Source organism: Pteropus medius, unplaced genomic scaffold (genome assembly GCF_902729225.1).
Source record: "Pteropus medius unplaced genomic scaffold, Ma_sr-lr_union100, whole genome shotgun sequence".
Lineage (NCBI taxonomy): Eukaryota > Metazoa > Chordata > Mammalia > Chiroptera > Pteropodidae > Pteropus > Pteropus medius.
The window spans coordinates 7,771,480-7,798,190 of record NW_024340699.1 but is presented as its reverse complement, the minus strand read 5'-3'; the positions used below and the strand labels follow the sequence as shown (position 1 = coordinate 7,798,190).

Sequence of the window (26,711 nt, the reverse complement as noted above, 5' to 3'; positions counted from 1 at the left end):
GAGCTCAAGGATGAAGCCTCGTCTTGGGACGATAAGAGGATGCTCGAACCTGTTACAGTGGTGCTTGGCTGCCCAGGAAACCTGGGAGTCCCGCCTGCATCCGACCTTTTCTAAAATAAGTGAGTTCAATAGCTGCTAGTAAGCAGGGATCGGCTGATCCGGCCAGCTGGGAGAGCGTTCAGAAGGGGAGACTTGCAGACCGCAGTCTCTGGGGGGTGCGTGAACCCTCCAGGTCCTGACGAGTTCCCATGCATGTGCATTTTCCCCACCCCGAGATCAGTAATTTGGATGGATTTTCTTATCAGGTCCTTTTCTCCCCCACCTGGAATTCTGGAAAGAAGGAAAAGCCTTTTCCAGTCGAGACCTTGCTTTTTCTCTCCTGTCCCCTTGGCGATTTGGAGAGGCAGCGGGAATGTTGGCAAGCACTCGTGTCCCTGAAGGAACAGCCAGTTGCAATGCACGACCATCACTATAGATCTACGATTTATGAAAATAAAGCAATATGTGCCTGTTTCGGTGCCTGTCGTTTGCCTACCAATGGTGCAGTGTTCACCATTCCAGCCCTCTCGGCATTCACATTTCCCATCTTTACAGGTCCCGTGCTCAATGCAGCGGGGGTGGCACACGCGCTGGTCACAAGCTGCGCCTGTCCAGCCCTCTTCACAGCGGCAGACTCCCCCGATGCAGACGCCGTGAGTGCCACAGTCTACTGAGCACACTTCTGGAAGAAAAACAATGATTACAGCTCAACACCACAGCTGGCGACACCCTCCAGTGGAGGCCAGATCACGCACATGGCCCGGGTCCCTGGAGCAGGCCCCGAGGCCCAGCAGCTAGGTCATCTTGGGAGGCCTTTCTCTCCACTGGCTGGGTGCTAATCCATTGTTATGCATTTTCTAGAGCCGTGGTTCTCAAAGTGCGTCCCTGGACCAGCGGCATCACTGTCACCTGGGAACTTGTTAGAAATGCAAACTGTTGTGCCTTGGTTGGACCTCCTAAATTAAGAAGTTCGGGAGTGGGGCTGAGAAATTTGTTTTAACAAGTCCTCCGGGTGATTTTGATGCTCACCGGCATGTGAGAACCACTGTTGTAGAGCTTGAGACGAGCCCGGTCATCCAGATCAGACAGTGGTCATCCAGTTTGGAGAAGTTACCTGGGAGGTGCCCACTCGAAAAGGTACCTGTGGATCCTGATGCCCTAGCCAGCTGGGATATCTTCCCCTGAGAGTCTGAACTGACCAAAGGCCAGCTGGGGACCCCATAGCTCCATCCCCATGATGACTACAGACCCAGATCAGTGCCTTGGTGGCAATGATGACTGCTGTAACTGTGCTGCATTTACACAGCCTCTTTCTCAAAGGAGCTCAAAGTCTTTTGTGGTTGGGGGGAGACAGACAGACAGATACGCACTCTCTGGCGTTCCTACCTCTCATGCGCGGACAAGCACGTGCCAGACATTCAACCTTACAACAGACTACTGAGGGAGGCGTGGCTCGTCAGCCCAGGTGAGGGGAGACCAGACAGGGAGGGTCGGTGACCCACTCGAAGTCACACGGCATGGCATTAGCATGCTGGGGCCTTGACCCTTGGGCTCTTCCTCCCTGCATCCTCTGCACAGTTTGGCCTGGACCCCCAGCATCAGATTTGAAGCCGGAGTCAAGTGGGCTGAGAAGACATCTCAAAATAGCCCATTTTTTTTTAACCGACTCTTTTTTCTTTTTGCAATGAAATATTCATTTCTTTCCCATTGTAGGCAACGCTTCGTATACATCCCTTTTCTAATTGCCATGGCAATCTGACAGCTGTCTCACTACCCAGAGGATGGGGGCGGAACGATGAGCGCCTGCCTGGATAGGCACTTGTCAGTGTGAGCGGAACCATTCTCGGGAAGGCTGGGACTGACTTGAACTGCTGAACCGTTCCATGGTAAGGTCACTCGGGAGGTAAGACACATACTCTTAATTTTAGGAAAATAAAGTGTACGGCACAACTTCATCATTTTCCTGTCACTGGAGTGCTGCAGAGCTTTATAACAGGTCCAGGCAGCACCCCGAGGGAGCCTCTTTTCTGTTTTCTAGGATGTTCCATTCAGCTTGTCTGGGGCTGAATTGTTCTGTTTTGTTTTCTGGTACCTTAGGGAGTATACGTAAGGAAATCTAGAATGCAAAGGAAAGCGCCCCTGCCGGGCCCCTCATCCATTCGCAGTGATGGACCCAATGAGGCCCGGGAACCTAAGCAGTGGTTTTTTTTTGTTTCTCGAGGATCACAGCCTTTACAGCAGAGACGAAGAACGTACGAGAGGCACCAGAGAAAACCTCTTGGCTTACCAACGGAGCAGTCGGGACCCATCCAGTTGGGATCGCAGCTGCAGAGCCCAGTGTCCGGGAGGTAGGTGCCGTGCCCACTGCACTGGTCTGGGCACTGGACCCTTGCCAGCTCACAGTTTAGACCGCCCCAGCCAGGGCTGCAAAGGCATTCTCCGTTTACACAGACTCCATGGCTGGAGCATGTAGGATCCAAGCAATCAACTGAAAAAGATGAAGAAGAAAAGTTTGATTAATCATGGGGGATCGGCCATGAGACACCAGCTAACAGCTGAAGGGACCAGTGGTTCACCGATTCCTGTCCACTTGCAAGCAAATGGAGCAGCCCAGGGAATAGTGAGATGGTCCCTTAGAGAATGAAAGACTTGTTATTTGTCACGACACCAACTCTCGACTCTCAAACTTGAAGAGAAAGTGAGAGGAAAAAGGGGGCTTTCTCAAGCAGAATTAGGAGAAATCGCATATAGAAGGGCGCCACTCAACCTTGAGAAGCGTGTCTTTATAAACACAGGCGCTTGGGTGTGCCTTAACTGAATCATATCAGAGCTTCTGAGACTGGCACATGAGCACTGGTGATGACGGTGCATGTGGTACTGCCAAACCCAAGTACCCCTCCCTGTCAGAGGGGAACACAGAGAGGCTCATTCTAACTCACTCATGCTTGGCTTCAGAAGGGAAGAAAAGACTAAGAAGAAAACCGATGAAATTAGTAAATGAGTCGCTTTCCTAATTGTTTTACTTAGGCTAAACCTAAAATGAGGTTTTGTATTCTCTGAGCAGACATCTACTGAAGGGTTAGTAAATGTGCCGGATGGAAGAGGTGAAGTTGGGTGGGGAAATGATCTCAGGGGGGTAACCTGCCTACGGGGAATGCTGAGTGGACTAAATGCTGAATCCCTGTGGTCATGGCGCTGACCATCCCCCAGACAGTCAGTCGGACGCGCTAATGGTTGGATTCTGGTTGCTGTTGCTCTTGCCAATTTCATGGTCTGATTGTTTGGCCATCTCAATAATCAGAGCGGATATACATCCAGTGGGGGACTTGACGCTTATTATTCTGGAATCGAAGTGAGAAGAGGAGTCAGCTGCAAAGGCTAGTTCCTGAAGACAGGACAGTTTGCATGAGAATGTGACCTCAACTTTGGACATCTTCCATCCAAGGGTTGATTAACGGGGCTGTTCAGAAGAAGACTATCTTCCTTAGGTATTCCCAGGAAATGATACCGTGTATTTAGAGAAGAGAGCACTGGACACCACGGAGTTTAAATGGCACATGGTGGCCTTGCAGTGGGCCCGATGTTGCCTATGGATCAGAGAAACAGGGAGGGTCTCATCACCTTATTAGACTAAGTCATACGTCGCCTCCATTTTAACAGCTTGGGTATCAGGCCTCTTGGCCTAAATTAAGGCATTTGCTTCTGCCATCACGTGAGGGTACAAGCCAACTTGAGACCACTTCAAATTCTTTTCTTGAAGTGTTTTGGATCACACCGATAGTGTAATTCGGTCCCTCGCGTGTATGTGTGCCATCGTGTGGTTCAGATTCTCAGAGAAGATTTTGATTTCTCTCTTTCCCCGATGCCAAGATTGAGACATGCAAGGTTTTTGGCTTCTAAACAGTTCATCGTGACACTGAGATGGTAACCCTTCGGGTTCCAGCTTTTGGTAGTGTAGCGTCTTTTTGTTTTTCTTTATATGAAATAATGATGGGTTTTTAAATTGATGCTACACTGACTCTAAATAATTATCCATGCTCAAAATGATTTCTGCAGGACGTCAGACTTGAGGAATTTGGGTTTATTAGAAACCATAATATTCCATGAATTTTCCAAAGAGCACCCTTCCCGAGGTAAAAACAAAAATTTTCGATGTTAAAAGATATTTTTCAGGATCCCGTTTGGATAGTCTCAGGAAGATATTGTTTATGGAAATCAGTTTAAAACTAGTTGAGCCATGGGAAAACAAAAGCTGCTGTTTTTTTTTGTTTTTTGTTTTTTGTTTTTTGTTGTTGTTTTTTTTTTTAAAATCAGGAACAAACTCTCAGAAAGGTGGTTTTTGGTGACTTAGTATTCGTTGAAGATGTTCATGATAACGTTACTTGCTCTGGTTATAATCATTTTCATGTTGAATTCATTGTCTTGGGGACTATAACTCCTGACGATCCAAACCTTTCAGATACCTTCAGATATACTCCACTCAGGATGCTGTAGCACACCTGCATGTAAATGAACTGAAAGGTTCAAACGCATAGAAGATGTTTACGAAAAGGTTGTATAATGTCTTTGGTGTCTCATGCCTATCACAGTTAAGGCAATATAGTAGGTGTTCAATACACAATGGCCGTAAGAATGAATGACAGACTTTGCTATAAGCATTTGTCGTTAATGGGAAAAATTTCCAGCGTGAGGGACTGACAAGAAAAATAGTACTAATGACTTCTTGCTTTTGGGAAGAAAGCCGTGCAGTCTGCAATTTGCAAAATATGAACTAATTCATTCAGAATCAACCTTTTCCATATTCTTCTAATGAAAGAAAATCCCTGCATTCTAGTTTTTACTCTGTCCCCATTTCTAATACAGCAAAATCTAAATATACGCAAAAAATATCTCATGTGCTATGTGCCTTAAAAATTACCCTCCATCTATAATTAGCCATTTCAAATGTTTGGTGAGGCGCCAACAGCTAAGAGCTTTCAAAAAACCCCCTCAAAAATGGTATCATCATCTTTTTCTTAGAAAGATGAAATAAAAAGTAATATACAAAAAATAAATAAGTAAAATTGCATTCCCCATACCCCGCCCCCAGATAAATGAGCTTTCTCTTCTTTAATCTGAATTACAGTTTGAAGGAAGGAGGAAAATCCACTGAGATATAATAGCCCAGACCTGGAATGTCATCAAAAGAACCATTTCTTGTATTTAGAAATATGAACTAATCCTTTCTCTGGTCAGTGATACCAGCAAATATGCCCGGCGTGCTTTATTTATAATTACAGCAGCTGATGGAATAACTAAATTCAGACTTTAAGAGGAGTAGTTTCACTATGAATTTTAAATTTGGTTTCAATTTCATAAGATGGTCTTGTGGCCACGTCCTTAGAGTCTTTAGCAAGCAGAAGGGACTGTGGCATTTTACGAAGCTTTATAAATAGAAACAGTGTTATACTTAAAAGGGGGACAGTGGCCTTTACCAGCTAAGTACCATGTGCCTTACACCACCAGCCCCCTGGCAGCTGAAATCATTAGAACTCATTTAGTCTTGGGCCCTCTATAGGTTTGACAAAAAAGGGTTGTGAATGCAATTTCTATCCCTAAGGATAAAAAAGGAGGTCAAGGAGTTTTACAAACAATATGTACTATAAACCCCTAAAGAACCATGAATTACATTTATGAAGTTAAATGTCATTGAAAAATGACTCAACCATGAAACTGACATGAAAACATGGCTGACTTAAACTAACATGTCCGTTTCTCTCTCATCGCCTTCCACTCCCCCAGACATCATTGAATGAAACCTCGCGAACACATCCTTTCATTTTCTTGTGCGAATTTGTTAATAGTAAAACAATGTTTATGCAGCAAAAATGGAGGATGGCAACTATTGATTTCATTGCCATGGCCATTTCAGGGAAATTGTTTGAACGTTATGACTATGATGAATATCAGAAATAAAAAAAAGCCAAATGGAAGAAAAGTGCTGATTCAGGCTTTTTGATTCCATTTCCTATTTTGAAAACAGCATATGAATCACCCCAGTTCATTCTTTTTGGGTAGCAGAAATCAATAGATGGGATTTCATCCTTTCATAATGATCCACGTGGCTTCCTTGTTTTGTTGGATGGTTAATTCACTCTGAACATTTAAATAAAACTGGTTGGGAGAGGAAAAAAGTTGAGAAATCACTTGAAATTCCACTCATACAGATATGCACAATCTTTACTGGAGGGAAAAAATTCTAAGACAGGCAATGCCATTGCTCTAGCACTTTCTTCTCACCAAATGATGTATGCAAAAGGTCATTTTAACCTTTCTTGTCACATTATTGGCCTCTCCCATGTTTTCAGTGAGCGTAGCTTTGCTCCTGCAATCCATTTATCTTTAAGAACTTTAACCTTTCGAGCAGGGTTATTAAATCAGTACTTCCTCCATCCAAACTCCCGATTTGGTTTTATGATGCAGACGGAGGGAGGCTACCTTTTATAACAGAGGAAAAAAATGAAGAGAGAGTCGAGCGAGTGAAGATCTGGGGGTCAGTCTTCTGAGCGCCATTAAGGGCACTACCAGTGATACGTTGAAAAAAATCTTAACAGAATAATGCCATGGAAGCTGACTCTTTGTAGTCATAGTTCTAAAAACGATGACATGGAAGATTTCACAAGGGGAGCGTGTGTGTGTGCGTGCGTGTGTGTGTGTCTAAGGATAAGGCACTGTGGCTACTTTGTGGTGAGGGCTGTGATGATTGGTTATTTTGTATAGAACCCCGGAGACCATAAGTTAATGCGATGGGAGAACAGATCCACCTGCATGTAGGAACTTGACAGCACCTGAGGTCCCTCCTTCTCAGCCTGGCAGTGAGAGGTCTAGAGACAACACTGGCATAGGGATCTTTTCTGCAGGGACATATCCAGTCTCCTCTGACTGTACGATTGTAGGTGAGCAGGATGATTTTCCCTCCGTGGTGTCTCTAAGTGACATGGATACCTATAGTCTTTCGAGCCTGACTGCTTCCTACTGGTATTAATTTTTGCTGAAATATCTTCACAGACATGCGTGGGTTTTAGGTTACCAGAGTCAGCAAAATAACAGCTTTGGGGAAGACTGGGAAGGAAAATTAAGGATTCTTGTTCCTTTTATTTCTGGATAACTTTCCTATTTTCCAATTCAGAGGACTTTAAATAAAGTAGAAGATGAAGAAAGGGGATGGGGAAGGAAGAAAAAAAAATGGAAAAGAAGGAGCAGGAAGGGGAGGAGGAAAAATAGAAGGAAAGAGAAGACAGAAAGACAAAGGCAGAGGAAAGAATTTAAGGGGAAAGAGAAAAGGAACTAATTAATGTAAAGAAAAATCACACATTCCTTCCGGAACCATTCCACAGGCCTTCTGTTTTCCACAACTTGAGAAGCCCATCGGAGCCAAGGGGTTTCAAGTTCTCTGTGCGAAACGTTGAAGTTCCGCTTGCAGAGCGATAGGCTTGGGGCCGGGCTCATTAGCCGAGGCCCAGGACTGCAAACGCCTCGCCTCCCTCCCGCCTCCGCCTCCCGCCGCCCAGCCTGCCCCGCCCTGCGTGGCTCACCTTCCTCGCAGTGCTCGCCTTTGTAGCCGGCGGAGCAGACGCAGGTCCCATCGATGCAAGAGCCGTGGCCCCCGCAGGACGGGTCGATGCACTGATTCATGGGCACGTCGCACTCCGCGCCTTTCCAGCCGCTGTAGCACTGGCATGTCCCTTTAGAGTACTGTCCGTTCCCGCTGCACAGGACGGGGCAGGCGGCTGTAAAACCAGACACAGAGCACCAGGTCATGGAGACCAGCACCTGAAGGGCTGTGTCAGTCTAAGGAGGCAGAGCCTGCCTGCCTGGTGCTTCGGCTTTGCCCGCAATGTTCCAGGCCGGGGACTCTGGCCGGGGAGGTGCAGAGCCATCTTCGAATACATAATAACCGCCATCATCACCACCCCCACCGCCATCCCCACAACAAAAAGGCTACTGGTAGCAGCACCACCACCAATTAAATGCTTATTATGTCCCAGGCATGGCTTCAAATGCTTTCTGTGCAATCTATTACTCAATCACCAGAATCCCTGTATGAGGTGGAGGCTAGTATCATGATCGGATTTTACAGATGAGGCTCAGACTGGTGAAGTTAAGTGGCTGAAGTCCCAAAGCTCACAGGGTGGGGGGCCCCGTTGGAAGCCAGGGTGGCACGGCTCTGACCTGGGCCCTTAACTAAGCTACATGGATTCTCATGCTGCTGTTGTTGGTTTGGGGGATCAGAACCCATTCAGATGTATATTTTCCTCTCAGATGAGTTATCTCCTGTTCCTAACAAGTTTATGTTCACTTACAAGGAAGGGAGATGGGCTATAGTTCTCTATACCTGTTTCCTTATCTAGACCGCGAAGAAATAGCTGTGTCTACCTCAAACTGTCACATGTGTAATAAAGTAGAAGGATTAATTATACTTGGCCTGTTTTAAAAATAATCAGGAAGGGGAGGGCAGGCTGAAGACATGACATCTCTAGCAGTTAGTCTCAGCTGAGACCCTCTTCCATCTGTTGATAGGAAGAAGGAAGGCTGAAGATCAGTGGGGACTGTCTGGTAGGAGATTACTAAGTTCGTACCAGTTTGACCTCGCTCGTGCCAATTCCTCCCTCTTAGAGATCACCCGGAGTGGGACCTTAGCGGTTGCCTTCAGGCTCCGGATTTCTCACCTCCCCATCGGTTTGTAAAAGATCTTAAATTTTCCACCTGGCTTCTGCGGTGAGCCTAAAATGAGGACATGGCTCCAGGCTATGGACCAGGCATTCAGGGACTGTCAGAAATGACCACTAGAGATGTTTCACCGACTCCTGGTCCACCCGTAACCTGCAGTGCACAGGCTTCAAGAATCCCACACGTGTCCAGGAGCATACAACACAAATGGTCGCCCCACCCCATGAAGCGGTCACACAGCTAATCAGATCACTCCCTACTCAACGGCCCCACTTTTATGTCATGTTGCATTTAGTTTTTACAGTAATTTCTTCTGTGAGTGTCTAATTTCCCAAAGATATAATAAACCGCTCAAGGATGGGCCATGTTTGTCACTGTTGATTGTCTTCCGGTGCTGCATTTGTCATTGTTGACTTGGTTAAGGAAATATTTCTCCCATGTTCCAATATTCGGGGATTCCCAAGTGACGGGGTTATGGGCAAACACTTAGTGGCCATTTGTGAAAATGTGGACAGAGCAACGTCTGGAGTGGACGACATGTTGCACTCTTCCCAAGAAAGTGCCTGATTTACCTTCATGGTAAACCGACCCAGAACAAAAGCTTCTTGACAGGTGACCTACGATTGAGGGGCTATTCCTCCACACAACGCCTTATAAAAGGATAGTTGTGAAAACTCTTGAGGGGAACACACATAATTCCCAGTAGAATTCTGATGCTTATGAATATACCAGAAGAGAAGCATGACTTCCAAAATGAGAACATCAAAGCCACACGTTGAATTTAGATGAATTCTCTCTACACTAGGGAGTACGCTTTCAATTTCCAGGCTGGTGAAGCGGATCTGTAGAGTTGCTATGTATGCTGATTGTCTAAGAGAGGGTAGAAGAAAGGGCTTTGAACCCAGGGTGCCCAAGATTCAAATTAGGGACTGTGCAAACATGAATGAGCATGAGAAATTACGGGCTTGCTCAACGTTTTGCAAGGGCTTTGAAGACAAAGTAAATTCGTTCCATGTTAGTTCCTTAGGAGATTCATGCTAAGCTCTAGGTCACGGATGGCACATGTGTGCACACGAACTACTATTCTCACTTCCTGCACCTCTGCAGGGATCATTAATTGATCGTGGCACCTTGTCTTCCTGACCGAGAAAGAGCCTCAAAGCCTTCAACGCGGTGCCCAGGCTGAGACTTGCTGGCAGGCAGGCTCAGCATTCAAGAGAAAATTCGTTTGCCGTTTCCTATCTAGGTAGCACTGAAGCTATCTCCTGGTGGGAAGACTAGAGTCGGCATCGTTTCTTACCCCACCTCCACCCTCGTACATAGGAAAACAGAAAGAAGTATGGCTGCACACATCTAGTGAGATGAACTTCTGAGGACTGTTTCTGACCCGAGGGACATATATTGGACAAGCCGTCATGGGTGGCAGAGAAAGTTACATTAAATCACCACCAGCGGGTTCTCATTGTGCCCGCCTTCCTCCCCAAAAGTGAAAGCGTATAGACAGCGAGGAGCAAATAATCGTCGTCTTTATTAATTGATATAATACAATTAGAATTATTTTCTTTTTTCATATTGAAACTGTTTCTCTCCTGCATAAAGTCTAAGTGGTAAAAAAAAAAAAAAAAGAATTGTCTAGAAGGTAAGAATGGATTTTATTTAAAATTGGGTGCCTGGGAAATCAAATTTAAAATGTGACCTATTTAAATTACTCAGGGAAAAAAAAATGGAGATGGAGAATAGTCAGGTCAGAGAGTTCTCCACATTCTAAATGCAGCCTTCCTTCAGTATGTTTGCTGTATGCTCACCGGGAGTGTGGTAAAAATGCAAAACACTGTCATGTTCTCTGGAAAGTAGGGCACTTGTTGGCTTGGCTGATGTCACCTTAAAAAGCAGGAGGCAGGTTAAAGAGGAGCGAAGCTCGCCAGTAATGCATTTGTCATCAGGGCAGAGTGCCAATGCCAGATGGGCGCCCTCCGGTGGTTGCTGGGCTGACCTGCATGGAGAGCCCCTTCTTTGGGTCACATTCATTCTCAGACAACACAACCCAGAGGATCACAGGACGTAAGGCTCAGCCTAGACCTCATCTGGGGGGCTGGGTGTGAAGTGGAGACCTCCTGCACTAATAACTCTTCTCATATTTTTACTATCATTAAATTTCTATGAGTTTTTAAATTACAGGTTATAGGACAAATGATTCTGACTTCTCACTCCGCTCAGAAATAGTATGGAATAGGAGTGGAATGAGTGAGGGTTTGGGTGCCATGGAGAACTGGGTACGAAACCTAGCCCATCACTTACCAGCTATGGGGTTCGGGCGAGATTACTTACTGTTCTGAGACACAATCTCCCCTTTAAACAATTGTCTCTCAGTGTTGATCAGAGTATTACTAACTGTGATCTTGGATTCAAGGACTCAAAATAATAACTGATACGCCTGGTTTGCAATTAATGAATGTTCTCTCATGAAATTTTAAATCGAGTCTCCCAACTGACTTCAAGGGTTAGTAAAATTAAAACTGTAGTAATTCTCAAATGTGCATATACTCACACCACCGCCAGCATCACCACCACCACCACACACGCCGCCACTGAAGAGTGTCAGATGACACTGAATGGAAAGAGCTCATCTTTCTCTCCCTTCAGTCTTCTCTGGCTGTGGGTAGAGGTGGTTCTGGAATCCCATGTGGAGTGTTTTATGTCCCTCTCTCTCTCTCTCTCCTCTTCCTAAGGCTTAGAGGAGCAGAACATTGTGCATTCGAGCTTGTACTTTAAATTAATTAAAATGTTTGTACAAAGTGACTATTCCTGTTTTACTCAATCTAGAAAATGGAAGCTCTATGACTCCTGTAGAAGAAAAATAAATTACCGTTGCCACTAACGACTGACAAGTTAACAGGCTGATGACAAAAAAATGACACAATGTAGATTCACCTAAATGGTGTAAAACTCATTTGAATGATCAAGCTAGAGTTTTTCCTCCTCCCAAAGTTCTCTGGAAGGGATGAGATGAATTATCAGTGTTATTTACTCGGCAGGAAATAACGGGACAAGTCACTTGTGTCTTCAGTTTTAAGTAAGGCAAATGCATCTACTTGGAGCTTGTAGTAGAGATAATACCTGAAGGAAAGGTAGAGATGGTTGAAGAGGCTTAATCATACAGGTAGAGGGAAATGCCTTCATCTTGACAAGTCATTTGTGGGCCGGGCTAGATGAATGAACAGGGGAAATTTCAAATAATGTGTGTTTTAAAAATGATTTGAAGTCTGATTGAAAATCCCTTTGGAAAAGAGACATGAGACTATTTGAACCTAATACTCCAGATAAATTGTCAAAATATCACTAACAATGGGTTGCCTCACATCCCAGTTAGTCAATAAATATTACTGAATAATCCGATGTGTGTTAGTAGCTGGGTTAGGGGAAAAATGGTGAAGCAATGAAGATGTCGCCTTTCTCCTGAAGCAGTTGAGGAGGTAACATTTGAGTCATGGAGGTGACGCAAAGTTCAATGCCCTGGAAACCCAAACTGGTGTCCTGTTGTCTTTCCAGACTGTGCACTTAGCCTGGTGCTGAGCAAAGCCATGTTAATAGAGGTGAGTTTCACTTCTTGCTAGGTCCCTGCAGTTGGCAATTCATTTTGTAGACAATAAAGTTTGACATCTACTGCACACGGTGCTCAGAAATAAATTCCATACACATTAAAGATCAAAATAGAAAGAAAACTCTATAAAACTATTAGAAAAAATATTGAAGACTTGGCTATTGTAAATTGTGCTGCCATGAATATTGGAGAATTTACAATAGCCAAGATATAGAAGCAATCTAAGTGACCATCAACAGATGACTGGATAAAGAAATTATGGTTCATATATACAGTGGAATATTACTCAGCCATTAAAAAATGAAATCCTACCATTTGCAACGACATGGATGGACCTAGAGGTTATTATGCTGAGTGAAATAAGTCAGAGAAAGATAAATACCCTATGATTTCACTTATATGCAGAATCTAAGGAACAAAAAGAACAAACTAATCAAAAACAGACTCACAAATATAGTGAACAATTTGGTGATGGACAGAGGGGAGGGGGTTTAGGGGACTGGGAAAAGGGGGTGATAGTTGGTCACAGGAATGAGGAGCATGGCCGAGAGAATGCAGTTATCATTAATATGATGGCTAGGTGGAGGAACTATATAGATGTGTAACCAATGTATTGTATATTTGAAACTAATTTAAATGAATTAATTTAAAAAATATTGAAGACTAATTTTATTTTCTTGGTTGGGGGATATGTAAGGAAGATATAGATTCTAGAAACCAAGAAGGAAAAGAAGAAAGATCGGATGTGATTATATGAAATTTAGATCTATACAACAAAGAATACAGAAAATTAAAGGACGAAAACACCAGGAAGAAATATTTTTAAACATGTTTTACAGAATAAAGCTCAATACCTGAAATACACAAAGACTCTTACTAATCAATAAAAAGAGACAAAACGAATGAAAACCTAGGCAGTGGACATACAAATGTAAATATAGAAAGCCAACAGAAGTATAAAAAGACACTCCATTTCATTAGGAGTAAGTACAGATAAAAACAATAAGAGAGAATCCTTGTTTATCAGATTGGGAAAAACAACCAACATGTAAAAAATTGATAAGCCTAATGCTGTGTTGTCTAAGGGGGAATGTGCTCTGTCCAACACAGCTGGTGGGGACGTAACTTGTCACTATCACTATCTGGACAGCTCCTTGGCTCACTGTGCCCAGCCAAGAAGCCTGTTGACCTCGGTACCTCATTTTTCCCACCGTATTAAATGGGCAGAGCGATAAGGGACTGCCCGTGTAGGAGGAGTGACAACGGTAGAGAGCAGAGCCAAGGAACGGTAACGAAAGTACAGAGGCAAAGATGATCAGCCTTTCTGATCACGATCGTCACCTGTGACCTGAACAGCCCCCCGCCTTCCTGCCTGGAACACTCAGACACTCGAGAGTCTACACTAACTCTAGTTGGCTTGATGGGGGCAAGACCGAGCAGAGCCCCTGAGACAAGAGGACACCAAAGGACACTCCTGACAGACAGGGCAGAGTCTCTGGCCCAGAGGCCAAAGTTCTGATGCACCAAGTTCCTCACTTCCGTTTTGTCAAACGGCACATTAATAAGCGAGAAAGCGATTCAGGAAAGAATTTCCAGAAGGACAAAAAACTCATCAGGTGTGTCAGATCTCTGACATGCAGGAGCCATGTGGGGAAAGAAGCGCACGCTGACTTAAGCACGAAAGTATAGATGCTTTAATTAATCCGGGGTGAATTTAATTGCTTTAGTTAAGTGGAAATCGGGTTAAAAATGATGCAGAGCATGCTGGGGTGTGTTAAAAACATGACATATGAGTTGGATGAATCGATAAATTAAAAGTGCACAGATGTTTTAATTAAACCCAGGGAAGTTAACGAAGACCGCAAGAGACTTTTAAGCCTATGATTAATTCAATTCATTTAAAATACCTGTAGAGATATGGGGATGCCTCCATTTTGAGAGTTATAAAAGTTCTCAATCGATAAGTGCTTAAGCTGTTTTTTCAAAAGTCTTTGTGTATGTGTGTGTGTATGTGCGTGTGTGTTACCAAGCAGCATTAATTACATAATGAATATTTAAATTCTTTAGAGTACACAATAAGCTTTTTTTGCAGCTCAAGGCCAGACTGAAGGAGCTTTGCATTCTGACTGCGATTCAAGCACCCAGAAGAGTTTGCAAATTATCAGTGTCCAACAAGCACGGAAGCTTCCTGAAGACGCGGCGGACACAGTACTGGGCACAGAACAGGCTTATGAGTTGGACGGCCCAAATTTCCCTTCGTTTTTTACCACACTTTACTTTCAGCCTTGATTTCTTTCTCCTTCCAATGGGATGAGAACCCTGTGGCACCTACTCTGTACTGTTTTTGTGTGGATGAAATGAGGTGACGCCTGTACAGTGCTATGTCCGGTGCCTGGCACATAGTAAGAAGTCTATGGATAAGATTTTATTATCACTATTGTTAACTGGGCGAAAAGTGTTCTGAGTCATCACGTTATAAAGAAACGGGAGAGGGTAGAGCGCCGTTTTCATGTCACCGACCCTAGCCAGCCTCTTTTCTAAAGACTGCTTTATTTCCCAGTATGAAGGTTTTTCTAAAGCGCCCGGCTCTGTGTGCACCACACTGACAGCAAGCGTCCCCAGGGTGCTCTGCTTTCTAAGGCTGTCCTGCAACCTACCCAGTTTTTTAAAAAGAAAAAAGAAAAGTTTCTACTCTCAGAAGCAGTTTAACCTGGGGGAGGGCTGCCTGATTTCAGCCCTGTGACTTGATTTCTTTGGTAATGTGGGAGGCATGAGAGACATCGTGGGTGGCCACGTTCTGGAGGACGCAGGGTTGGACGCCCGTGAGGACGCCAAGTAAAGGGCACTGCAACTTCCTGCGGGGGAGGTAGGCCTCCTCCACGCCCACGTGGCTTGCAAGAACGGAAGTGATGTTGCTGCTCCTGACCCCTATTCTCTATGGGTCATCTTTGCAGAGTTCAAGGACAATGTTATCAAGACTCAGACTTGAATGTGCACCCGAACCCTCTGGGGATCTGTTAGAATGTGGATTCTGATCCAGAAGGTCCACCATGTGGCCTGAGGGTTTAGTTATTTATCAAACTCCCCAGGATGATGTTTGGACCCCAGACCTACTGAGCCAGAAACTCTGGGGGGGAGCCCAGCAAGCTGAGTGATGCTAATGAGTGCTGTTCTGAAGCCGTAACTGGGCATGCACCTTCACTTCTCTGAGCCTCAGTTTCCCCAGCTGTGAAATGGGGATGATAACGCCATGTGTTGTGAAGATGAAATGAGATCATTCAGGTAAAACCCTTCACACGGAGGCTGGCACGTACTTCGTCTTCAGTATGTGGCAGTGATTCTTATGCTATTTTATTCCAGGTGACCGGCTTTCATCCGGGGCCCTTGCTGCTGAGGACTTCCTGCATGTTTTCTCAGGTCACGGATGGGAGGATGGAGAGGTGAGATTCAGCCTCAGATCGCAATGGGCTGTGGAGCGGCTCCTGCGGGCAGTGCCAACACACACCAAGCACAGTTCTACACACTTCAAACGTCTTTACTTTTTAGTCCTCAAAACAATGCAACAGGTGGGTTGCCTCTGCCCCGCCTCATTTCATGGACGAGGAAACTGAGGCTCAGAGAGGCTCAGTAATAGGTAGAAGAGCACGGACTCGATCTCTGTAGCTTTCATTCTTAATCACTCTGTTCTTCTGAGACAATACCTGTAAAACTGTAGAATAAACGGTGCTTCTTTTCTGTAAACTCTTTTCCATTTCTTCTTTCTTTTCGTTCCTCCTTTTCTCCCTCCTGCGCTCATTTCCTCTCTTCCTTCGTTTAAATCTGTACCTAAAAACTGGCTGACGTAGTGCCGCGTGATTCACCGGACAGATCAGAACCTTGTTCCCCAGCGCTCACTTTGGTTCCTGCACATTTTCTGGCTATGTTTTCACCTCTCTAAGCCACGTCCCCCGAATTCAAGTCATCCGGCATTTGGAGAGCACATATTATTTCCTGAATAGCAAACTAGGTTCAGGGAAGGACGGAGAGGAAGCTAGAAGCTTGCGATCCAGCAGGAGAATCTGATGTAACTGTCCAGCGAGAACATGGCACAGCATGAAGGAAGGGCTGAGACGTTGCCGAGCCCTGGTCTTATCTGGCGGGGCTTCAGGCAGGTTGTGACCTAAGAGCTTGGCCTTCAAGGATGAGCAGCTGTTTGATAGGAAAGGCTGGGGCTGATGAGAATGTTCCTGCCGAGAAAACGGCCTGAGTAAAGAGGAGGAAGCAGGACTATTGTAGTTATGAGGGACATGGATCTGGAACCTATGGTGTGTGGGCCTTAGTGAGAGAAGATGGTGCAAAAGGAAGCCGAGATCAAGGGAGACCTTGCACACCATTCTGAGAAATGTGTTCTTTCTTTTCGGAATATGGCCTCTGACCACCTGCATCGGAACCCCTGAGAGGCTTATTAAAAATGCACATGCCTGAGTCACACACCAGTCCTATGGATTCAGAATCGGCTGGCGAGGGACAAGAGCCTGGGGATATGCATTTGTAACAATTTCACCAGATAAATGTCTTTAAACCACAGCTTGACAACCGCGGTGGGAGGTGACTGGGAGCCACCAAGGGAGGGGAGTGACATGTTCCTGAGAGCTCTGGAAGGGTGATGTGGGTGGAGGGTCGGAGGGATGCCATCGGGGAGGGGCACGGGACAGTGTTTGTGACGACAGAGAGCAAAAGTGGAGTAGAGCCTGTTGGAAGTCCACGAAGCAGGAGGTGGCAGAGGACGGGATGAGGGAGGGAATGGAATGTACCCGGCGGCTGGAGGACAGTGGTTCAGAGACACGGGCTCTGAAGTCAGACAGGCTTTGTTTGGGAAACTGGCTCTGCCACTTTCTCCTGAGTAGACCCTCGTTTCCTCTCCTGAAGAAGTTTTCTCGGGCTCACACCTAATTCCCAGTGTGGAACCACCACATTCGATGTGCCCGGAAGCACATCTCCTGAGGTGAATCTCACGGCTGGTCTAGCAGTCAGAGTCCTCACCAGACCGCCTGGTTTGACTCCTAGCGATGCCACTGACCGGCTGAGTGATTTCGAGCGGTTATTCAACCTCTCTGTGCTTCATTTTCCTCATCTCTAAAAGGGGATAATAATCATCTTTCAAACAGGGCTATTGATGATTAAATGAGATAATTATGTAGTTCTTAGTACAGTGGTTGGCGCATAGTAAGGACTTCATACGTGTCAGCTATGATGGTAATTATCATTTGACTTTAGTGTTGGAACCCCAAAGAGGGGCTGGGTAGTGGGGACATTTGCCAGATAACAAGATTAAAATGGGAAGATCTCCATTCTCTTTTTTCAAGGCTCCACAGAAGCTGGGTAGGAGCTGAAACCAGCCCCTAGAGAGGAGGCTTTATGTTCCTGTGGCTGTGGCATTTCTGGGCCTCCCCTGACAGCTGTTCAGCAGCAGGAATTGTCATTTCTAATAGCTATTAAATACGCATTACCTAACACGTACAGCTCTGGCGTGTTAAGTTTCTGCTGCTGGTTGGGGCCGCAAGCTCAGAACCAAATAAGCCATCTGAGGAGTCAGTGTCAAAACAGAATCATCAGAAGCCTTGGGTCTCGTCTGAAATGCAAGACTGATGTACAAATAACCCAAGGAAGCACCTTCAGTCAGTGGAAGATCTTCAAATAAAAGTAAATAAAAGAAAAAAGGAATCATAATTAAAAAGCATCTGGCCCACAAAAAATAACATTAAAGTAATGAGAAAGCCACGCAAGGGGAATAGCAATAATCAGAAACTGTAGACTAAACAATAACTTGAATAATAAGCATAATTCTAGCTGGACAGGAGGGGCACCTGATGGAAAATGGTACAAATTACCAGGAAAGAAATGCCATTTTTCCTCCAGCCCCGAATCTGAACAGATTGCCTATTACAGTGCACGATTAATGAAATTCTATACTGAAAGACACTATTCGGTGTAGTCGCTTTACTAGACGCTTTCTCCATGGAATTTTCTGCATGTTCCCTGATGCTCTTCGGCTATTTTCATAGATCCATACTTCATTGCTTCAGAAATTTTTTTTAACGTCTCTTTTGTGATGTCTATAGCATTCCAAGTCCATACCGCAGCATTTCGGACATAATGTACATTTGTCACATGCATCCATCAGCCTGGAAGCCCTCGGAAGGCGGGGCCATGGCACTGTCGCCCTTGGTTGTATTTTTGGCACTTAGTGCTGTACCTGGCTCGTGGCAGGCACACAGTTAAGCATTTGATGCACGCAGAAATAACTTCTGTTCCTTCAAATGACTTGGAACAATGTGTTAGAACCCTTATGCGCTCTTTCGGTGTGAGGGTCAGTTCCACTTAGACTTTTGGGGCCCTCGGGGCCCCATCTCTGTGGGGGCTAAGGAATGCACGCTCTGCAAACACTTGCTGTCTGATGCCTCCACTCACAGCAAGAATGTCTTCCGGCACCTGATGCAGACTGGTAGGTTTGACAAGGAGCTGCTGCCTGCACTGCACATCCGGGGGCACTGGAGGCTCAGTGTGAGTTCAAGAGAGTAAATCCCTATTTCTGTCACTAGGACACACACCCGGTCACTCAGAGGCGATGGGAATCTCACTTGCTAATGTGGTAAATTCTCCCCCTGGCAGGAGGGCCTGAGTGTGCTGGCTGCCTGTAGCAGAGACTGGCAGACCTGGAGGCATCCTGGGCACTGCTGCCAGTGAAGGAACAAAGGTGAATGTGAATTTGTGATGAAGGCCAGGCCCTCCTCGGGGCTTCTATCAAGAAGAAGGGAAACGAGTGTGGGCCACAGCCAGGAGATGGTAAGCATCATCCTGGGTAGCGAGAGGCTGGGACCAGCTGTCTTTCCTCTCTGCACTTGCTAGCACCATTACCTCCCCCTGTCTGCTCCAGGTTACCTCCTGCTAACAACTAGGAGCTTCTTGGGCTCAAAAGTTGTCTGTGAGTGGCAAATTTTATAGACACTGACAAATTGTGCAGGACCAATGGGATAAAGCTTCGCGACGTCTCTGCATTATGTGTAAGAGGGTTGGGAAGGCAGGTGGGGAGGTGGGAAGGTACGCACGCACACATTCACGCGCAGCCACATTTCAAATTTTCTTATTAAAAATCGGAAGTGCATCTTTGATACGAGTCACCGAGAACAGCACAGCATCTTGCTAAAAATGCATAACCTCAATCTAGCCACAGGAAACCATCAGATAAACCCACGCTGAAGGACATACTACAAAATATTCGACAGTGCTCTTCAAAAGAGTCAAGGTCATGGAAAACACGAATGACAAGGAAAAGACTGAGAAACGCTCGCAGGTTGGAAGGGATAAGAAGACATGACGACTAAACGCAGTGTGGGATTTGGACCAGAAAAAAAGAGCAAAATTAGAAAAAAGAAAGTCTGTAAATTAGTCAATGGTATTACATCGATGATAATTTTCTGGTTTCAATCATGGAACTGTGATAATCTAAAGTGTTGACATTAGGGAAAGCGGGGGGAACTCCATGTGTTATTTTTTGCAATTTGTCTGCAAGTCTAAAATGATTTCTTCAATATAAAAGAGCTGTAAACATTGGTATAAAGTTGATTAAAATGGGATTTATTTCATACTGTTGCTATGAGGCTGAATAAGAGTATATATTAAGTACTCTGTGTAATGCCTGGTACATATTTAGTACTTAATAACTATTGTTATTTAAAAATAATCTGAGGTAGAGATTTAACATTCCACAAGCAAGTCTGGCACTAACCATCAGAGGCACCCTTTGCAAACTGGCACAGTTAAACCGGGTGCCCTTTTTTACTGGATTCTCACATAAGCATTCAAATATAGTTAGCGGATTCTGTTGTTTCTAAGAGCCAATACTCAGGAGATGAGGTGTTCCAGGCGTGGGTCTCTCTAGGAGCTGTCCTGGTTCCCATGTGCTCAGGTCTGCTTTAGGGATCCTTAATGGAAATAAGTGTGTGAGAAGTTGACTTGGTGGCATGCTCACCACAGTGAAAAGATTACTCTCTTGACAGGGTCAAAGGCGGTATTAACGTTTCCTACTTATTGCGATCGATTCTAGTTTTTTCTTTTTTAAAAAATTTCTTGATTTTGACATTGTTTCTTTGAAAAGAAATTTATCTCCGTAAACATGATGAGCTGACTTAAGGAACTGTGTTAAGTAAATAATAATACCGATGGCCCGTGAATTGGGCAAAAATCATAAAGCTGGTACATGGAAGAGCACAGTTTGGGAAGGAGAGGCTTAGAATAACAAGAAAGTTAGTGCTGTTAATGAAATAGCTTAAACTGTGTCCATTTCAAAAATAGGAAGGAAGAAATATCTTTGGGGCAAAGATGTAGAAGCTTATTTCTAATACTCTTAAGCCAACTTTGCTGAGAATAAAGGGGGAAAAGAAGGAGAAAGCAATTTTATTCCTTAAACACTTTAATTTTTGTCTACCGTATGCATCAACAGCTAAATTAAAACGAACAGGTTCAAAGGCCGACTTCAGGAACATCTCCTGAGTATGCAGGAGCCACTCAATATTTGTTTCGCAAGGATCAATTATAAACCATGGCTAATGCACACTGGGAGCGTCCGCCCAGCCGCAGGACAGGTGGTGAATGCAAAACACACCGAGAGTCCTTTTAAGCAGCTAAATGCACACCCCATTACAGATCCATAATGCAGAATAGACGCTTGTCTGCAAATGGATTTAGAGCGAAGAGTTCTTAAATGGCTGGGGTACTTAGGGCTGAAAGGCCAGTAACTGGATGTGCAGCCAGAGCACACATGGTTTTCAGGATTAATAATACATCTATGTGTGTCAGTGTTAATATACATTTACAGCTCACAGCCTGTGCAGCTGAGTGTTCAGCCCATTTGCAGCCACATAGAAAAGGACTATACTGTCCTTCCTCTCATCAATGCCTTCCACTCCCAGGAAAATTAGATTATGCAAGAAAAGCCATTTTAAATGATATTGAGGTTTTCTCTCCTTTAAAGCCTTTGCTCGAGAAAGCACTCAGCATGGCGATGCAGTGTGCCACCCACCTCCCTCCATCAGCACCCCTTGGAGGCTGAGCAAAGCGCACGCTGGTGGAAGCGCCAGGCTCCACTGTCTACTTGGTGCTGTGTCCCCAGGCCATTGGGAAGAGTGTGCTAAGGTGAGGGACAGCCAAGAGATTGTCTGGTGGCCTCCTGCTCTCTTTTCTTTTTGTGTCTGACAAGTTTACCAACGCTTTCACGTTACTGTGTGATGGAAGACGGGTCTGTTGTGGTGTCATTTAGGAATTAGCCTTACACAGGTGCAACCAAATCCAGAACTTCAAGCACGAAAATGTCTCATTCACTTATCAGTCAGCATTCAGAAGGTTGGGAATAGCAAATCTTTGAAATTATTGAGAATACATGTAATACGATTTTTTTTCCCCAGCAACTGTGGTGAGCATGGGAAAAAGGAGTGGCATTTGGCACCATTTACAATTTACAGAACAGCTGTATTCATAATTGCCTCTCTCTCAGAATCTCAGGGCCGGATGGTCTTTAAATGAAGAGCACATTAAAATAATGAAAAGATTCTACAAATATATAAATAAATATAATATGATATGCATACATAAAAAACTAGTGAAATTAAACCCAACGAGGGCTCGCTGCATTTCTGCCAAGAGCTTTGGGTGTGCTACATCCTGCTCACAATGAACTGATGAAAACCTCCCCACCTTTGCGAGGAGGAAATCGAGATTCAGAAACGTTCGCTCGCTTGCTCGAGAGATACAGAGATACGCAGGGGCAGAGCTGGGCCCGGAAGCTCTGAGGAAGGGCTCGGAACCGGTCCGCCACTGTTTATCAGACTGGGGTCTAACCTATTGGTGGGTGGGGAATCAGTATCAATCAGTTTTTTTTTTTTAAATGAAATAAGGTAGAATAGAAAAGAAACATAAAGATAAGTGTTGCTTATTTCAATTTTAGAGTTGTATTTCTCCAGCTTATACACGTGTGTGTGTGTGTGTGTGTGTGCACGTGCGTGTGCACCATGTCTCAAAAGTGTGAGCAGCTCTGCTCTCCACTCTACTTGCATCTGACTGCACCATTTGAAGGTCATGCTCAAGGTCTCCTGCGAGCTAGGTATGCAGCTCCTAAGTCCTCTGTTCTTCCTAGACTCATTTTCTTTCTTACATTACCTTTCCCCCATGAATCCCAGGGCCCCGGCCATTCTGTGCAAAGTAGTGTAGATAAATTAATAATACAATTTAAAACCGATTCCACCAAGATAAATAGTGCTTCTCAGATGAAGAGCGTAGCTGGCCAGAATGAATGAAATTTACTAACCCTGAGATGCTTAATCTTCCATTACATAGAAGTTAATGATTATAAGAAAGGAGTGATGGTAATTCACTTCTGCTTTTACAGGAAATCCAGCCGTCTCATTTTTAGCACATCTTTCTTCTCAGCACACCTTGGTGCCAAGGATAACTGCCCTGCTCCTACAGGTATATTGGCCAATTGTCATATATCAAAGCCTACCCTTTGCCGAAGGATTAGGCCTTCTAGCATGCACGGGCTTACAAGATGTCCCAGTGGAATTAGTTGAGAGGCTACCTGGGTACCCCCGCTCTCTTATCCGCTCTGTTCCTTTTTCCAACCATACCAGGGAAGTGGTGGCAAATACCTTTAGCACAGTCTGCGCCTAGAAATCCTGGGAAGCAGTGACACAGCCCGGACACGCATTCGCCATTTCCATGGCAGTTACGTGGACAGTCTTGCACAGAATCTGAAACAAAAAAGAGAAATTTAGTAACTACCTATTTCTCTGCCTGCGGTTAAAGCAATAATCACCATCCACCGTTTTTAAAGACCAGTGGTAGTAACCTCAGGAGACTAGTAGAGAGAAGCATGAGCGAGTGAAGGAACACAATAGGGAGCAGTGGGGACCAGGGCAGCTCGGACGATGCGTGGAAATGACCACCGCCCTCCGTCTGATTAACCCAGGCGGGGCTGCAGGGCTGGTACTGCTGCAGCTTTTGCTTTAAAAACCAAACCAAACCAACTGACCAAACAAAAAAACTCTACTTATCTGGATTTAAAAACTGAAATTTCCCATGTTTGAATGTTGACACCCCTCCAGCCCCCACATATCGTTACCGCTTGGAGAGCTGGGCTGACATGTGGGGCACCAGCTTGTACCCCAGGTACAGAGGAGGATTCTCCAAAGGACAGTGGTTGTCTTTGACCTCTGGGCTTTTGTAGATTTAAAAAATTCCCTCCTTTAAGGAATTCTAACAACAACAACAACAACAAATCCAAATACATGACTGATGAATTTAGGTATGATTTTGGGGTTCGTTAAGTAGTAAGTTTTAGATTTGACAAAAGTTCTTTTATGCCTCGCTTAGTGGTTCTTATTTTTCATGAAAATCAATTAGTTCACATTTGTTCCAACCTGCATGGCCATCTTATTCTATGATTTACCTTTCTATCTGAACTCTCAAGTAATACCTTTACCTGCAAAGGGATCATTTTGGAACTTTTTCATGTTGATTTGGGTCTGCACAGAAAAGATGTATTCTTTTAGAATTATTTTTATCCTCACTTTTGCTTTAAACTCATTTAGACTTTTTAGGTTCCAACTTACTAAGATGATGAAATGAGAAATGCAAGCCACTATGCCTAAAATGTGACACCACACAGCCCTTGGAGAGCTGAGGACATTGATTTGGTGCTGTTGCATTAAAGATTCTCAAGTCTAATTGTTCCTAATGGAGTCACCTGGGAGTGGCAAAGGTGGTTCTTCCTTTAAACCAAATTTCCCATTTATCGCTAATCTGGACTGAAAAACCACAGTGTTTTATTTCTTTACTTCTCAGCTTTCCTTCTCCAGAACCAGACTGCAATTGGTTGCTGGCACTCTGAGGAGAACTCAGTGAGTGTATTTGCTTTTTCAAAATCAGGTACAAAACTATAGACTCAAAGAATAACAACAATGAAACAAAAAACCAAAAAACTATAGACTCCATCATCAAGCCAATCTCTTTAATGTCAAACAATTAACACTTGAGGCTGAAATGCCTTGAGGTTGGCCCTATAAAAGTGGGCTGAGAAGCATCCAAGTGGCGACCTAATTGTTCTATTTATCCATCATTCACTCACTCATTCATTCAAATGCATTAGGTTGAATCATATGAAGGAGCCGCTTTTGCAGGTCAAAAGTCAGCAATTTCACATGGTGTTAAGAGATAATTCTCCACGGGTCTCTTGTGTTTCCAAACATCTTGTAAGCAGAGGCACATACTGCCTTAGTTCTGGACTAACTTTTTGAGATTGTTTGGAGAACAGTCTTGGAAGACAGAGATATTATCTGTCTCAGGAGCAATGGGCAGGCTTATTTACTGTCCAGCATAATGAAGATAATGGCTCCCTCTGGAGCAGAGACTAGGCCAGCTCACTGCGCATTCTAAGGGACTCAGGTAGAGACTCAGAACTCTCTCCTGTATTGCAGCCCACTACAGGCGCAGGTGTCACCCGGCCCTGGTCGTGCTGCCCTATGAGAACTAGGGCTTGGGGAACTGGCACACATGCTGATACCCTGGATATTGCATGCTAAGTAAGAAAGTCTCTTGTCTCTGACCAGGAGTCTCACGTCTTCTGATAACTATGAAACTGTGGCAGGGTGATGTGTTAGCCTAGAATTAGGGTGAGATCTCAGATCTGTCACTGTTCTTGACATATGGTTTACATTATTAACCGAGCAGCTATTATATGCAAAGCACTGTACAAGGCATTGGTAAATATAGTGGTGAATCATACAGATACAGTCCCATGGTCATAGAGAATATAAAGCACCCGAAATCATTAAGCAAATAAAATAAAAACTGTGGTAAGTGCTTTGAACAGAATAGGCTATTGTGATAGGGAGTAACAGGAGGAAGCTGCTTAGAGAGGATGGCCAGGGAGGGCCTCTCTGTTCTCTTCAGGTGACATTTAAGGGTGAGCTGGATCAGGCAATTGAAGAGCTAGGAGAAGAGTATTCCAGGCAGGAGAGACAGCTTATGCCAAGGCCCTGGGGTAGAAAAGAGCAGAACTGAATCCAGTGTGGCAGGAAGACAGTGAGATGAGTTTGGAGAGATCCAGGCAGGAGGACAGATCACCCAGGGACCTGTAGACCACGTAGATGAGTTGGATTGTGTTCTGGGATGACCAGTGGGAACCGATGAAAAATTTTAAACGTAGAAACTGGTATTATCCAGCTTGTATTTTAGGAAGTCAGTCCCCCAGAGGAGGAGAGATTGCTTCTCACTGAGCATCTGGTCTGGGGAAGCTTTGGTAGAGATTGAGATCACTGAGGATAAAGGCCCCTTTTCTGAAAACTAACAACCTCAGAGATAAAGTGGTGACGGTCCGGGAGCTCTTTGCCACCACAGTCCCCAGCAAAAGGACAGACAGAGGTCTTTGCACAGGGTCTTCGTTGGGCTGGAAGACCTCCCTTGCCCTTTAGCTGAGGTATTTACCCTTAAGTCTCAGTGAGAAGAGTTAGCTTCGGAGCATCTTCCTTCCTCACTTCCCTTTCTACCCATCGTCCGTGTTCCCGTAACTCCTATATTGCCTTTTTACGTCCCTGTCTTCTCTCAGGCTCCCTGAGGAAGAGACCAGATTGGAACCTTTCGCCCAGGTGTTCTCCATGCTCACTACACAGTAGGTCCTTGGTAAATGGCTGTCAAAATGGGCGTATGTGTGTGTGCATACAGGTAGGAGGGTAGGGGAATCCAAAATAAGCAAAAACTGTAACTAAGAGTATTTTCCATTTAATTTTCCCAAGGTCTTCTAGTGGAAGCATTTCCACAGTTTTTGAGGGAAAAAACTTGGCACTGCTCAAGTATTTAAGGGGCCCACCCTTTCAGCCCCCTTTCCCCAATACTCAGTGAAATATTACTACTGAGATATTATTAGCTTTCCTTCTCGTCAACTTGGTTTAAGTTTTCTTGAGGAAACAATGGCAAGCGATGAGCGTAAGCCTAGGAAATGGGACTTTGGCCCATGTGGAGGCTAGCCTTTGCTAAATTGCACTGTGCTTTAAGAGTGCCACTCTGTTGTCCCCTGAGATGAGACTCATTTCTGAAAGGAGGCTGCCTCTCTCCAAAATGTATCACAAGACTTCCCTGAGTCAAAGGTATATTTAGCGTGATGGCTGGTCAACACCCGGCTAACATTTTCCTTCTGTTTCATATTACAGGGGCCTCCGGCGCTCCTGGCTGCTCCTGATGGAGAAAGTTCTGATGATAGATTCGTGTGAGAAAACCCTGAGCCACATAAAACACTGTTCTTTTCTCCGCATTTCAGGCCAATCACTATCAT

The 26,711-nt window shown here is 44.7% G+C and overlaps 1 protein-coding gene across 1 annotated transcript in view; it reads right to left on the bottom strand.

Moving 5' to 3' along the window:
* The window catches only part of TENM2 (teneurin transmembrane protein 2), a 1,175,329-nt gene that overhangs the window by 119,347 nt on the left and 1,029,271 nt on the right, over positions 1-26,711 (bottom strand). Inside the window, exons 13-16 of the mRNA XM_039877364.1 lie at positions 23,032-23,133; positions 7,614-7,808; positions 2,327-2,527; positions 536-721 (exon numbers count right to left, since the gene is read on the bottom strand). Coding sequence (XP_039733298.1) covers positions 536-721; positions 2,327-2,527; positions 7,614-7,808; positions 23,032-23,133 — 684 coding nt within the window. The remainder of the gene's footprint in view (positions 1-535; positions 722-2,326; positions 2,528-7,613; positions 7,809-23,031; positions 23,134-26,711) is intronic.